Genomic DNA, 16,802 nt, shown 5'->3' with positions numbered 1-16,802 from the left:
AATGTCAGCATTTTCATAACAGGTCGAATTTTGATTTCGTTCTTTTTTGAATATCTATGTCTATTTTAGCAGTGAACAATTGAAATCTGTTACCATTTACGCATGTGCATAATTATTATGCCAGTTTCATTGCTGGCACCACGTAAATTGTGAGGACAATGTTTATTATAAAAGAATTAGTTAACAGATCAACTGCTTTTGTTTATTCTTAGTGTGTTACGCTGCCCTACTGGCGAGGATACATCAAGGATGTTTAACAAAAAAGGTAAGAAATTCATACTTTTTTGTTTTTCATTTGGTGTATTAAAATATTTGAACAGGGCGATGCATGCTAATGGTATTTTGTTTTTATTTTTGAAAACAAATTATTCACAATTGTTTACTTGGTATCGTTGAACAAGTTGTTTTACTTTAAATGTGTGGGTGACCAGATCGACCGCTTCATCCCCGAGACCCCAAGTTACCCTATCAAATTGAGATTTTGTCATCAGAAGAAAGCTCATAATTTCTCATAACCCTAGTAAAAAGCCCAAGATATTTCCTTTCGATGGTGTGAACAAAAAGAATGCAGTGTAGTATACCGTGTGGTATATCGCCAATACTGTTCTGTAAGAGTTACTGTGAGCTGTTATATAAACCGCTGGAGTACTAAGGTATAACAGATTGTTTTGATGATATTTTAAATCGAGTATAATAAATTTTATATTTTAAATGTAAATATAATTATTCATTTTTTATACCTCTGCAGATGCTGATGTAATATTAGTTAAGAATGTATCATCGTTATTGAAATTAGCGCTTTTGGTTTGGGCTCAAGTTAGTGTTACAGGTAAATAATTAACGTATAATTGATACAGTCATGGACAAAAATGTTTGGAATATTTATCACTTTTTTCTATTATGACCTTGCATAAAACGTGCAGTATTAAAAATGTCTTTTTAGACCTCGTTTTTGTTCAATTCTGTCATTCAAGTACAAAGTTTATCTGAATAAAGACTTATTTTTTAATAATGATGTCACCAAAAGGGACCCCCTCACATATCAAACAAAGCAGGGCCCGTTTTAGGCCATGTTACATTAAAACCCCTTTATCTATCAATATAACCTTCCAAAAATCTCTCCTACTGTACACTTGGGACACTTGATCACTGTCAAAATATCGGGCGGAGTATCTTCTCAAGAAACAAGCAGCGTATCTAAAAACAAAAAGGTATTTTCTTTTCTTCCAATGGTGAAAAATGATAGAACTGGAGTTGTGATTTGTGATTCGGCAGTGGAGCAGTAACAGAATTATGATAAAGAAGGGCGTGCGTCAGGGAGACACTATCTCACCGAAGCTTTTTACAGCCACCCTAGAAGGAATTTTCAAAACACTCGACTGGAGCAAGAAAGGAATCAACATAAACGGAGAGCACATGCGTCACTTACGCTTTGCAGATGACATTGTCACAATATCAAGCAACTTAAATGAACTTGAGACAATGCTGCAAGAGTTGGATGAGGCAAGCAGGGTAACCGGACTAAAAATGAATATGAAGAAAACAAAGGTCATGATAGGATTAGAAACAGTCCCAAAGATAGTGAAAGTAAAAGGGGTTGAAATTGAACAGGTCAGGGAATATCATATGTATACCTTGAACAACGCTTCTCTCTTCGAGACAAAAACCAAGACTCCGAAATTCGAAGGAGAATTAAAGCCGGGTGGCAAGCCTTTGGAAAATACAGCACCATCATGAACGAAAATGAATTAAACGAAAGGTATACAACAAATGCATCCTCCCAGCTATTTCATATGGGGCAGAATCATGGACTTTAACATCAAAAATGGAAAGAAAACTAGCAGCAGCCCAGCACAACATGGAAAGAAGCATATTAAGAATCACCTACAAGGACAGAAAAACCAACAAATGGATCAGGGAGCAGACCCAAGTTCAAGACATCTTGGAAACCATCAAAAGCAGAAAATGGACCTGGGTCGGTCATAATATCAGCCGCAGACAAGACAATCGTTGGAGCTCAACACTCACACATTGGACACCTTATGGGAGAAAGCGAAATAGAGGACGCCAACAGAAGCGATGGAGAGACGAGCTGCAAAACTACTGGGGAGAAGTGAACTGGTACCAAGAAGCACAAAACAGAGACACATGAAGACATTATGCTGAGGCCTTCATCCTGCAGTGGATTGATAATGGCTGAAAAAGTAAGTAAGTAAGTGGAGCAGCAAGAAATGTTATTATTTTTCATCGCTGCTGCTATAGTTTGGACATTGACTTTGTACCTATATGGCTAAGTAGGATTCCGTGAAATAATGTGACTATTTAAAAGACAATATATGCCCAATGAAAAAGGAAGCATTTTGTTTTTAAAGTCAGGAACCCTTTATTCACATGAAAGATATTAACATTATTTCTTCAGTCCGTTGATAATAAGCTTTCCCAAAGGATTTTAATTTGCAAAATGCCGGGTGCTCAAACGTGATACAAAATTCAAACACTCTCCAGCTAAGAATAAAATCATTACTAAAAACAATAAACCCTTAGTCATTTACTGCTTAGATGCATGGTGATTTTCGCCCTTTGATATTTATTTACAGAATTGGGTATTTTTAAGATAGCTACCTGCATCAAATTCAAGGATCAAAAGATCCCTTATTTATATAGAATTATTATTATTTACACAGTGCACATATTTTGGCAAACTCTCTTTGTTTAAAAGTTAGTTCCAAGCGGAACAATTTGAGATAACTTGATTAAATGTTTGTTCGAAGTGGAACAGTTTGAGACTACTTTGATCAAAATCGGAACATTTTTGATTTGATTACCCCTGTGGACAATGGTGGAGACCAAAATTTGAAATTTGTAAGAACTGTACATATCCATGATATCGGGGATAGGTCAACGTATACTTTTTTCTGAATTCTAATGGTGGGAGGAAAACATTGGTATGGGGTTTACACAACCAATTTTAAAATTTGAGTTGTCATTTTTGTTTTCTGCAAAATATAGCACATTTTCTCCTATTTCCTTTTTTGCCCTTTTTGGATGTTGTTGGGGATGTCTTTTGGAGATACTAACAACTAAAAACATTGATGTTCAAATTTTTTGTAACTCCAAACGTAAATTGACTTTATTGTTTCTGCTGATGCCTGGTTTCAAATAATTTGGTACCTTAGTACTAAAAGGAAGATTTCGTGATCCTAGCATCCTCTTTTAATGACATGTTTCAGTAGATATCCACGGAAAAAGATTACTCCCAAAATTTCAGCTGAAATTTCGATTTTGCGTTTGCGAGTTCTGCATGATTATGTACATTACACTGCTCCATAGGCCACTGTTGTAATTTCGTTCTGGTATACCAGAACAGAACGAAATTCAATATTTTTGCTAAGCGAATAAATCTGCAAGAATTTTTTGTACATTATGTAGCCAGAGGTTTCCATTGGTATATTACTTTTTTTGTTGAGAAAAGTGGGGGGGGGGGGTGAGGCTGTGGATCACGAAATGCCCTTTTAAGTGTTTACCTCACTGGGTAGAACATATGGATATGGTTTTACCATAGACGATGAATAAATCATATACTTTTTTGCATGTTTATACAGATTGTTTCAAATGTTGAAGGTCAAGAGCAATACTCATTGTTCCTAAAGTGCTTGTATTGGGCGGGGAGGAGATATATTCGAATTGTGTAAATTGTAATGTGTAATACATGTATGACATTGAACACACATCTACCACACAACATAATAATAAATATTGCTATTAAAGTACGTTTTACCAGACCTTGAGGAACCATGTAGACGAGATATGATTGTTTTGGCAGTTCAAATGAGGAATAAAAGTCATAAAACATAAAATGAAATTATGAATCATTCAAAAATGTTTTCAATAGAAAAAAATAAAGCAAAATAACAATACTAGAATTGGTAAAACCAAGCTTGTTAATAATAGGGTCTAAACTACGTTAATGGCTGTCGTACCCGGTCGTATATAGTACTATCTCTAAATATCCTTAATCCTCAGTTTGTAAGGGATCACCTCATCAGCAGTTACGAGATCACTTGATGACGAATTATGGCGATGTGTTCATCAGACCAGTGAAACACACCTCAACATTAACGAAAGTTACAATACGCCCACTGTTCAACAACCTTGTTAAGATGGTAGGTTTTTGCAGCATATTAATTAAAGCTTTATTTTTATTTTTGAAATTCGCCGTAGAAGTGATGATGTAACAGGACACATCGTCATCATCCCTATATCTTCGTGTCAAAAATTGCCGTGATAGTACAGCGAATCCTCTCGTTTTTCAACAGCTACGCATCGCGATTTTGTTCGAGATAGGCCGAGCGACTCAGGCTAAGCATACCATGACTATCATATGAGATACAACAGAGTTTCTATATTCTACACATTATTACGATTTGTGCATGCTCTAGTACCCCATATGGTGTTTCTATTACAAGAAAATCGATTTGTTTTCAGGTAAAACCAGAGTTTTGTTTCCAGTACACTCACTCGAAAAGCAATACACTAATTAGCGGGGCCTTGCAGCTTGCTGTGGATATCTTTTACTGCATTTTAAAAGTAAAGCTTTTGAAATCTAAAGTAAAAATTGTGATATATTTAATTTTGAGAATTACAATTAATACTTTATAGGTATAAAGGAACACGTTTAGCCCATTCAGTTAAGTTCCAGGTGCAAGCCCTATAACACAATGCATATGTAAACTTTCTTTATCTGTGTCAATAATATAATATTGATTTCAACGGAGTATTGAAGCGAAATCTAACCAGTTAATTTTGTTGCAGGATATGAAGAATCAGTATTTCATCATGGACACCCGGGTTAAACTTGTGAGTAGGCCTGCTAGCAATTTATCTTAATTTACTGTACATTTGGATTACCAGTAAATACTGCTTCATGGGAATTCATGCTATCAAATCTTTTATGACATACATGTACCTTATGAGTAATTCAATTTGATAATTTACTTTATTACACTTTTCAGCTATTATATTACCTCTCAATCACAGCAACGAAGTCAGTCAGATCTATTAATATCTTGGGAATATATAGACAAACGCTGTTGCTAAATGTGAATGTAAAATGGTAATGCATAATTAGGCATGGGAATTCCTGATTTGTTATTTAATATATAAAGGAGAAAAAACACCAATCTTGGCAGAGTGTTCTAAGTGTAAGCTGTATATAGTCAATCCGCTTACACCGATTTAATCGTGTTCTAAAATTCGCCAAAGCGCTGGACATGGGGTTTAAATGGCGCTTGACACAACAAGTTCAAAAGATCTGAGAAAAGTATATCAACATATAATATATATACTAGTATAGGCCTACGTATAATACTTTTACTGTTAAATAAGACCAATTTTATGGGTTTTTTAAACCATTTTGAATAATCTTTATTGTTTTTTCAAATGTTTTGAAATCTTTAATATGACTTAAAACGTAATTCTGTATGACTATCCTAAGAGACAATATTCTAATTTTTGCTAATTTTGATTTTGAGATTCAGTCAGTTTCATTAGCGAACCGACACATTTGCATTGGTTCGCTCAGATCAGCATTTAAAAGAGATGTTAATTAACAAAGATACATAATCGAGTATACAAGTAAACCAGCCGCGAATCTTAAATGCTACTCACGCGAAATCCCGGCCACGTCACCCTAACCTGTGACCTCTGTCAGACTTGCCCAATTTTTGGTTCATTGGGGCTCTACATAGTCAATATTGTGTGATTTTCTTCTTATAAAATCAACTTGAGAATTCATGCTGAGAGCATAGAACCATATCTGTGCAGTGCAGATTGATATTTGTTTCACACGAGGACACGAAGACGAACACACAGACAAATATGGCGCCATGATTGAACTTCAGGTGATATGAGGTGTCAAAGGTTTTCGTGACTTCAAATACTAATACTAATACAAATTATTTTTTATGTATTGTATATCACACAGTGGTATGTATGGTCTTTACACAAATAATATTATATTTTGACGACTGATTAAATCTTATTTTCAATAATATCATGAACCCTAAAGTGCAAGCCTAACAAGTAGTGATCTAGAGAAATTGATCTCATCATTCATTCGCCACAATGAAAACTCGATACTCCCACATGTGGATAGTAATGGTTTATATATCTCAAATCTCATCTGAAATGAAAACCTTGATCAAAATTTATAAAATCAAAACATAAACATTACGTATTACAAAATGGCATCTAAATCTAACATGAATGATGTTATTTTAAAACATCACAACAATGCACTATTTCATGATTATGTTCATGATTCATCTGTAATTTACCGGTATACTAGATCATCTCTCAAAATTCATGATACAATGTATTATACTGATGCATTTTACTCATAAAATATGCCACATAAAATATTTGTACTAAATGTACAAATATTTTCATGTAATGTAATTTGTATAATAAAATGCTTAAAAATGCTCATTATATGTTTAGAGATTGGCCTTTCTTAAACAGGGGCGTATCTCCTGTTGGGCGAGATTATGTACGAGCCGTACATTTCCGTTACGTAGATATTTCCTTCTTCGCTTCCTGCATGGTCCCCCTTTTCTGTTTGCCTGTTTTTCTTTCTCTTCAATTTTTCTCCATTGTTGACAATGGGTGGAAGGAAAACATGGAACCTAAATGGGTTGAAAGTCCAAGAACTATTGGTATTCAGATAATAGCGATTTGAGTGATCCTGAGGATTAAAACAAAGAGAAATGCATCAGCGAAATCATACAAAAACGGACAATTTATAACACTGTAAGCAACACTTTTGCGGCATTCTAGTTCACAAACACATAAAGGCAATTCTGGTAGTCATCATTGCCGCCATTTTAAATCAGAATCTACATTTAACACCCTGACGTACTTCATTATAGGTTCAAAAGTCAAAGACAACTATTACTTTTTTTCAACTTAAATAACATTTCTTAACGCTTTTTCGTTGATATCATACTTTCCTTCAATTTTTGTCGGTCATTTTGAAAACAGCACCCTCGCCTGTGACATCCTATTACTTTCGTATTAATAATCTGACTAATAGTAATGCTTTACCGCTATCAATAGCAACATCCAAAATCTGATGAAGTATACCACTTAAGTGACTAATTTAACAACATATATGCTTTTCATTGACTTAAAAAAGGCGCCCTCAGCTGTGACCTCCTGTTACCTTCATATTCACTATCGTAGTCCGATGTCACTTCCTGCCGAGGTCACAACTACTTCCGTAGTGATGGATCAAGCGGTTGCATGACGACGCTATCTACGCTGTACACGTCGACGTTCTGCTGTTTGAAAATCAAGTTTTTGCCATTTCTTATGGATTTCACTGCCAATAAAAATCTAAAATCTGGTTAAATATGCCCCTAAAGTGACTAATTTAACCATATAATATGTTTTTCATTGGATTTTGGCGGCCATTTTGAAATAGCGCCCTCACGGAAAAGTTATCAGGTTATGGGCTTTTTACCCAACAAATTCTTGTTCCCCATGCAAAACTGGTCCAGATAAACCATATGAGAATGTCTTGTTCTCCAAGTGGTACTTAGCTCAGTTTTAACCTGGTCTATATGATTTGCTTATGCTCACGCATTTCCATGCATAATCTATAATACTTCGAAAAAAAACCCAGTTTTTGTTGACTTAAACAAACAGTGTGTTTTGTTGTGTATTAAAGTGATAGGTAAAAGGTGTTTTCAGCCTTGGGTCTTTGCTACTTGTAACACGTGTTACAGTTTCGATCTGCTACGAAGCTCTTCATCAGACTGGCAACATTGCTTCTACTTCTTTCCTGAAGTTGTTGGCCCTAGAATATTTGGTGAGACATAGCTTCGCTCTGAAGGTGTTTCCCCCTCGGTGCCTACAAACAAACAGCATTCCTAGATTTTTGAACAATGGTGAATGGCGATTTTCTTTAATTTTGTTTTTCTGATTATCCAAGGTGTTTCTTGAAATATTTATAAAGAAGCTATGTCTTACCAAATATTTGGAGCAGGTTCTAGTACCACCAACAGTAGCAACGTCCGGAAAGAATAAAAAGCAAGATTGCTAGTCGGATGAAGAGTTCCGTAGCAGCTTGAAACATGTCAACAATATTGATTTGAGGGTATGAATACCCATCAAACAGGTTAATATTTTCCTACCTGGATAGCTTCTGGACGAACTATCAAGGGGAAAACAGATATCACTACTGCGCAATGTTTTGTTTTATCAGTAAAATTCACAATACTGAAACTTAATAATCATAACGCACTTAAAACCAATTTCAAGTTGATATAAAGTTGATAAAAAAAGTGTATAAGCAAATCAATTACGTGAGTTATCAAGCTAAGTACAGCCGAATAAATATTCTGTTGAATAATTAGGCATGGACCGACGAGTTTCTAACATGGGATCCAGCTGAATACAATGGAACCAGTGATATTCGCCTGCCTTCAGACTCAGTTTGGAAACCAGATATAACATTTTACGAAAAGTATGTTTTATAATCATAATAATTATAATACTATATGGGAATGTAATGGTGTAGTAATAGTGCAATGTATTGCAAAAAAATGTAAACATTATAATTGATTGCGGTTCTGGCAATGTTGCTTTTGAAAGGAAGTTCCAACTGCATTTCCGGAATGACTTAACACTTAGTCTCGTTCTAACTGAACGAACGTCACATCACATATTTAACGTGATCACGAGAATGCATTCAGATAACAACCGCAGAAAAATAAAGGTATCGGGGATATGTGGCAATATTGATCCCCCCTTTTCAACTCCCTCTCACCCATATCTCACCTTCTTTATTGTTTTGTTGTCTCTCAATGTCTTATGACCTCCTCTTTAAATAGTCATGAAGGTATTTTAGATAAGCTCTTACCAAACGACCCTCACTTTTCTCTAAAAGACCAGAATTTTGTAATTTGAACTCAAAAAATAATTGTCAGTTTTACTCAATAAGACTACTTTCTTTGACATTTTTGTCTTTAAGCACTGTTATTGGTTTTAAAAATGGTCTAGTAATTTAGATATTGTTTTTTATTATATCTCTAAATGTAATCATAGTAATGATGAGAAGTATATAAAAGTATACATTTACAGAAAGGAAATGATGAAAGGAACTAGCATAACAGATTCCTGTAAAAATTTTGAGAAAATCTCAACATTGATATTTTACTTTACTGACCATACGGACTATACAGTGTAGTTTTGAGCCGCTGTCCGCACCCGTCAATTCACAAGTCGAGTGCCACCCGTATTAGCCATGTCATGCCTGTGCAAGCTTCTGACAAGGTGACATTAATAGCTTGCAATAAGTATGTTGTCTGCCGATGAATAATCGCATTATAAAAATGAGCCATTGAAGTCCCTCCAGTGAATCTGGAAATTACCCATCATGCCTGTGCAAGCTTCTGACAAGGTGACATTAATAGCTTGCAATAAGTATATTGTCTGCCGATGAATAATCGCATTATAAAAATGAGCCATTGAAGTCCCTCCAGTGAATCTGGAAATTACCCATCTGTGATCCAAACAAATATCATAAAATAATTATCAAAATAAGAACCATATCATCAACATTACTACAATTCAGGTTTGTGCTTTTTTTTTTTTTTAGCGTTGACTTGTCCTTCCAAAGATTTAAGTCAGACACGGTAGTATACGTTAGATCAACAGGCCAGGTCATGTGGTTTGTTCCAGTTATGTTCGTTAGTGGTTGTGCTATAAGAGTCACGTGGTTTCCCTATGATATTCAGGTGTGTGATATGACGTTTGCTTCTTTTGGCTATTCTGGAAAAGAAATTGAGCTTATACCAGCGACTGGAATAGAGGCCAATCAAAATAGGTAAGCATAAAAGCTAAATATTCAGTATTCAGAGCTGTAAGCAACTTAGAGATTCACCGTCTGAGCAAACGCTTGTTCAATGCGTCCGTTAAAGCTGTAATGCCTCTGTCACACATAGACGGATTGGGTGGATGTACATCGCCGTATGCACAAACATTTTATCCGTTGGCAAAATCACCAGTCCGGCAGAAGATTTGGGTGGGATTTGGGGTTCGATTACCGTTTCTTTATGAGTTGTGGCCGGTAATTATCCTGCAGACGTCTTATGTATCCGATTGTTCAACGATTGGCAAATGACCAATGTATCCGTCCAATGTGGCGCCAACAGGGGCGACGAACCTTTAAAAAAGAGGGGCGTGGGAGGGGCAGAGATAATTTGATAATATTGTGGCCATTGCAGGGGAGTGTCTTAGGAGGGTGTGCCTCACTCAGAGGTGAGAAACCTGAAGGCACAATTGAAGCTACGTGGTGGACTATTTTGGCACTATTATAAAAACCGATAATTTGTGAAATGAAGGCCTGATTGAAGTCATTCGTTGACAAGCTTTCACTAGTATTGTATAAATGATTGTTTGAAACATAAGTGTTGGATATCCAAAAACGCACGTATCGTTGGCCATGTCTATCAGTTTTCGAGTGGGTCCGGTCGAGTGGGATTTTTCTTGGTCGACCGGGCTAAATCCGCACGACCGAGCATCTTAACCAATCACGCAATGAGCCCACTCGGTCTTACAGTTTTCCATTCGGCCAAGATTATCGACTCGGTGAATTTCCATGCGACCGGGCTTTTGACCCGCCCACAGAGCGTGGATGTTGTGAAAAAGGCACGTGGAAAGAGCATGATAATAATTTTATTGGCTATCTGATATAACAGGTAGTCGCTATGCCATAAGGGACGCACCATTAGACATCAAATGAGGGGGGTTAGGAAGTTGGGGTCGGGGATTTTTTTAATTTTTTGTATGCTATTTGTATTATTATTGTATTGTGTTATAAAAGGCATCGCAGAGCTAAATTTCTAAATACTGTCGCTTTCTTAATTTGATATTGATATTCTAAAATTATATAAGACACGTCGAATGCAACACATGGATGGATGACTTTACCGGGTGCTGCAAGTTGAGAAGGCCTATTCATATAATTTAAACAAAATATATGAATATAATTATTACAAGTATATACCTTTTTCCACTTATACACAGCTCAAAAATACTAAACATGACTGTATAACTATAAGACAGTAAAGAATATACAGGTCCGGTAATGCAGCAACTTCATTTACCTTCATATCATCTTATATTGCGTGTAATTTTCCGTGACACTATAGACGTGGCCTTCAAAATTGGTATGCCCACCTAAAAAATACGATAAAGGGCCGGTTTCTTGGTTGTAGGCCACTCAGCCCATTGGGCGTATGATCAGTCATGTGCCAATCAGTTTAGTAACTTTACTAAAAGCCAGATATTTAATTTCACACATTTAGTGTTAGTCATATTTATTATGTATAAATTAAGGGGGTAAATCCATAAAAATAATATCCATTGAGGTAGCCCCCGGTAACCCCGTTTGAAGTCTGAGAGGCTTTGTCTCTAGACAAGCTTCGAGAACTGGCCCATGAGTGAACCCTGGAGGTATCAAGTGAATTCGGTACGAGTGTGTTTATGTAGCCAATCAGATTGTATATCCCGGTCGACGTCGCATGTACATTATAAAAGGTGCTGTATACTTGAGCTAACGAGCGGGATTCAGATGCCGATTCAGGTGACCACATGTGTCAATCATGAATAAGCAAACTTTACGACCGGGTCTGATTGGCTGATTGGATCATTCGTACCAAATACATGTGAAACGTGTATTGACAAGCGAAACATACATGTATGATTGACAAGCGAAACATAGAGTTTCGTCTTGTGGCCCGGTCGAGTGAAACGTAAGCTGGTCTTATTACATTCCAGTCGAGTGGGTAGCCTTATTGAATCCCCTGGTTTATCCTATTTTTCCTGATTGGTATTATTCACTCTTCATGACAATATAATTATTATCAAAATTAATAACAATCTAAACATCATTTGACTCAAACGTTTATAATAGTACATAAAACAACTACAAGAGAATGTCATTCATAAGACTTTCATAGAAAGTTCATACCTCAATAATACCAAATAAAGTAAGTTGTTGAACAAGTAAAGATACACAAACTAACGGCATTTGGAATCAATCTCAGCTCAGCTAGCAGGGAAATCCCCTGATGGCAACTCCAATGTCAACCACCTGTGATGAGTTAACTATAACTGAAATGTGGACACGGGATTCTCAAAGTTCAAGTTCAAGGCGTAAATGAAGATTTATGTCCAATTATCTCGGCTACTTCTGCTAGGTCAAAAGGTGATAGCCCGGTATGCCTATAGAGCGCTGTACTGAAGCGAGAACAGTGCATTTAATATTGTAAATTGAAGGGGGGGGTACTCAAAAGAAAATATAATAATAACATTTTGCATCGAACTTTCTACGTATAGAAAAGTATACAGCGGGAGGTCTATTATTTAGGTCTAATTAGAATGCAATGAATGCACCGTTTTTCCAAATCTGGTAGCTACATTATTTTTAGGTATGTGATTAGACAACAAAGCTTTACTTTAAGTCTACTCCATAATTCCTGTACTTTTAAATTTCTAGTCGTTCCTATTTAGTAAAACATAGTAACAGACTACTATCATGTCAAGTCTCCTCTGCGTACTTTGTTAATTCAACAATGCAATAAGAACTCGGAAACGCAGTTTATGACATGTAATGCATAACATTCAAAATATATACTTCATATGCCTAATTGTCGATATCTTCTGTGCTATCTTTTGATATTTAAATTTAATCATGCAGCAATAATTGTGTTCAATGGTCACAATATCATGAATATACGCACATGGTCTATGCGTCATGTGAGACATGCGTATTTTTCTTTGTCTGGTAAATGATATCGTATTGGGAGCCAGTACATTCTGTACTCTACGACCGCGCTAATCACGTGGACATGCCACGCCTCTTATCCCGGTCGAGTGAAACAAAAGCTAAAAATGGGCTGTCCGATTTAGTGAGTATGTCGTGCGAGTGAACTAAAATAAGAACGAGTGGGTTATTTGCGCTGATTGGTTAAAACAGCCATTCGCTCGTATTTTACCCGGACGACCGAGAAATTTCCCGGTCGACTGGGCCCACTCGAATTATGATAGCTATGGCTTACGATACGCACGTGACCACCTCCGCGCTGCCATAACAGCTTGTAGACAGTAAGTCTCGAAGTAACCTTCTACATAGCGAGTGGTCTTCCTATACATTTGAATGCAAAGGCGGAACAACATGAGAGTACTGTGCAGCAAAATTGTCTATTTTGTTCAATTTTGTGATTATATAGTAAACATTTCCGTCGTTGAATATTATTTTCCGTCGTCAAATACTTTCAAAATGTTGTTTTTGATAAACATATTACAAATTCGAAAATGTGTAATAATTTGCTATTCAATATTATTAATACTTAAATTTGGTGATATTAGCTACCGCAGTTCCTATCCTTTTCTGTATAGTGGTCAATGCATGATCAAATATCAAATTATTCATCTTTTCTGCTTTTTTGTGATAATTTTAATTCTATAAACTGTGCATTTCTGTGCAAATTCAGGGCGCTATTTACATTATATTTTAAATTTAAGTTATCCAAATAATATGAGTTCTACCTTACATTTCATGATAAAACGTTTTTTGAAAATTCCCATGTCATTTGTTAGTCTGTTTGCTGGTTTTCTAATATTAATATAACTTTACAAGTGTCTACCCCTTGTAAAGATACAAACAAGATTTTAGATAAATAGCACCATGCATTGTTCAACTTTTCTTTAAAATGACTCAGTTTTACATGCCATCAAACAACCGTGAATTAAATAATTGCAGTTTTTAGCCATTACGTCCGAAATTCCAGGCCGACAAGATTGTTTACTCTATGTGGACGCAATCACCTTATTGCATTAAATTCTTATTACATGTAGGCCTATATCAATATAGCAGCTTTGAGTAATGGACTTGCGTATGTCGATTTAATTGTTTCTCCTATCCAGATACTTGGAAAATGGTGTTTGGGACATGGTCGCCACTAATAAGAAACAAAGGATAGTGTATTATTCATGTTGCAACTTTTCTTCGTATGAAGTCCAATACCGGTTGATATTTAAACGTCAACCTGATTTTTTCATTAAGTATTTGATCATACCAGTCTCTCTACTATCGTTTCTGTCACCTATGGTATTTTACCTTCCACCTGATAGCGGAGAAAAAGTGACACTATGCATCACCAACCTGCTGGCACTAGTTGTATTTCAGCAGATCATTTCTGATAATATGCCTCCAAGTGGTGCAGAATCACCTATTATTGGTAGGTAGTAGACTTATAGTCAAGTTATTCATTGTTTTCCAAGGCAATTATTTCAATAAAAATTCCTTTTGAAAGGAATAGGGCGAGCAAATGAGGAACTGTCAAGATAAAGGTGTATATAGTTATGATATTGATAATACAGTGTTACTTCGGTTTTCATTTGTCATTATTAGGAGAGGAGTGATTTTTTTATTGAAAGAATTGAACTAGGAAGGTTGGTGTTGGAATTATCTAATTAAAGTAAATGACGAAGAGACCAAGGAGAGCAATCAAATTTGCGAAATGATATTGGAATGTATCCAAAGGTCTTTTGTTTTTTCTGTGTAATAATTTTGCAGCTACTTACTGTTTATTGTAATTGTTTGATTGGGTTAGGTTTTGTGCCAAATGAAGCATGAAAAGTATGTAGAAAGGTACGAAATTAAGTGCTGCATTAATCAGCATTATCAGACTGAATTCCCTGATTTCATCACAATCAATTTATTCGAATTATAAAGATTGGACGCGGGTGTTGACCGATGGTAGTATGCAATCATGTTAATAAGAGTGCATAAATCTACCCTTCCTGTGCTCAGAGAAGTAAATTGATTCCACAAATTTACATGCAGTTTAGTCGTAAAGAGTAGCACTACTTGTTGTCGCAGTCTGTGCAGTAATGGAAGATGTTGTCTCAAGGCTGTACTCCTTAAGGGATCTAGAATGAGCGTTTTGAGCCGTTTCGACAGTATTTTTTGTGGGACATGAGAGAATCTCAGACGTATCGAATTGCATTCTGAATACGAAGCATGTCTTTCTGACATGAATGAATAATTTTCATTTTTGAAATTCACGATATAATACAAATTTTATGACAAATTATTAAAATTTGATATTTTTCAAATTTTGATATATAACAGTCCTCAAAATAAATTTTATAAATCTAATGATATATTCTTAAAGTGTATGTAGCTGGGAGGAAAAGCCGAAGGTCAATTGAAAATTTTGACCTTTTATATTGAAGGTATGGATTTTTTTTCCCAAAAGACCTTTTTTTTGGTGTTTTGGGGAAAAAACTCCATATCTTCAATACGAAAGGTCAAAATTTTCAATTGATCGTCGGCTTTCCATCCCACCTACATACACTTTAAGTATAAATCATCAGATTTATAAAGTTTACTTCAAGTACTGTTAAATATCAAAAATATCAATTATTGATATCAGAAGGACATTCTTCGTATTCAGAATGCAATTCGATATGTCTGATGTGCTCTAATGTCCCACAATAAATACTGTCCAAACGTTCATACCCCTTCCCTTAAAGAAATTAAATTATTCGGATATCTGTCATAAACAACAGTGTTAAACAAATGCGGCAAACGTAATGCTGACTATGGAATAAATCCAGGTTTTTTGTTTGTTTATTGAAAGCAACACAAAGGTTTAATTAATGCCATGTTGCCATTCATTATGACTATCTGTAAATGACATAATTTCAAAGATTTTCATCATCAAAATCATTAAAGAGTTCTAATAACACGTCTCAATTATTTTCCTTCAGGCTCTTTCTTCCTATCAATGATAACAATTGTGAGTGGAACTGTTGTTGGAACCATTTTTGTGATACATATAAATGGCATCTCCCACAGACCTGTTCCAGGATGGGTGCATTGGTTATTATTGCAGAAATTACCACGGCTTGCATGCCTGGATGGTATCAAAACAAGCCGTCATCACTCTGAAACCAAGCCTGCTGACACCGAATCTGAGAAGCTGCCATCCAAATGCTTTTATGATCAGATGGAGGAAGAGAACCAGAATCGCCATGATTGGAAATTAGTTTCTCTCGTTGTGGATAGATTTCTGATGGTAGTCTTAAGCATAGTCACTGTTGTTATTACAGTTACTGTACTTGTAATAGTTTTTAAAGGAAGTGAGCGAGAATTTGAAAATGAAATGGAGATATTAAACAATTCCTGGAAACTGTTCACAGAACGGTGGTTGTGAGCAGCTTAAAATGTGTTTTTCATAGATATTAGTGGCATTATATTATCATGTATTATGGCTTTAAGTAACATATTTTGACAGTAATTATTGATTTGGTGGGACAAATAACTATGGAATCTTTTTTTTGCGATCTTTTTGCTCTGTTTGCGGCGGATGCCGTTTCGTGGGTTTGTGATCTTTCTGCGCTCGTTTGCGGCAGATGCCATTTCGCGGGTTTGAGGTCGTTTTTTCTGCTTCGTAGTGCATAGCAATGCATGTACGTGAGATGGAATTTTGACCCACAGATAAGGCAAAACACAGAAAACCAGCACACAATGTTGGCAATGCTCGACATAGTCTTTGTCAAAGACTACTCGCGATTTAGGGGAACACAAGCTGCGAGTCACAAACCGCGATGGCCCACGAATAGCGAGCGGAGCGAGCATTTCCAATAATGTGTGGTTCCCAGTAGTTTATCTCCCTATGGATAATATAAGTACACGGTCTGTAGCACAGACTATGCTCGACACTGTC

General features: G+C 35.9%; 1 protein-coding gene across 1 annotated transcript; it reads left to right on the top strand.

Moving 5' to 3' along the window:
• The first annotated feature begins 188 nt into the window (after window positions 1-188).
• LOC140167040 (neuronal acetylcholine receptor subunit alpha-10-like) lies at window positions 189-16,378 on the top strand. The gene is made up of 8 exons (XM_072190521.1): window positions 189-265; window positions 749-829; window positions 4,024-4,163; window positions 4,813-4,857; window positions 8,415-8,524; window positions 9,659-9,886; window positions 13,993-14,306; window positions 15,844-16,378. Exons 1-8 carry the CDS (start codon window positions 250-252, stop codon window positions 16,287-16,289), a joined length of 1,380 nt encoding a protein of 459 aa, XP_072046622.1. The 5' UTR covers window positions 189-249; the 3' UTR covers window positions 16,290-16,378.
• The last annotated feature ends 424 nt before the right edge of the window (window positions 16,379-16,802 follow it).

The sequence above is a fragment of the Amphiura filiformis genome, chromosome 1 (genome assembly GCF_039555335.1).
Source record: "Amphiura filiformis chromosome 1, Afil_fr2py, whole genome shotgun sequence".
Lineage (NCBI taxonomy): Eukaryota > Metazoa > Echinodermata > Ophiuroidea > Amphilepidida > Amphiuridae > Amphiura > Amphiura filiformis.
The sequence above is the reverse complement of the archived record's forward strand: the minus strand, read 5'-3'. Positions and strand labels throughout refer to the sequence as shown.

What these genes read in the sequence shown, in the direction of transcription:
- LOC140167040 (XM_072190521.1), top strand. An exon ending in TCAACAACCTTGTTAAGATG is followed by an intron (nt 4,164 to 4,812) that starts GTAGGTTTTTGC and finishes ATTTTGTTGCAG; the next exon opens with GATATGAAGAATCAGTATTT. An exon ending in ATAGAGGCCAATCAAAATAG is followed by an intron (nt 9,887 to 13,992) that starts GTAAGCATAAAA and finishes TCTCCTATCCAG; the next exon opens with ATACTTGGAAAATGGTGTTT.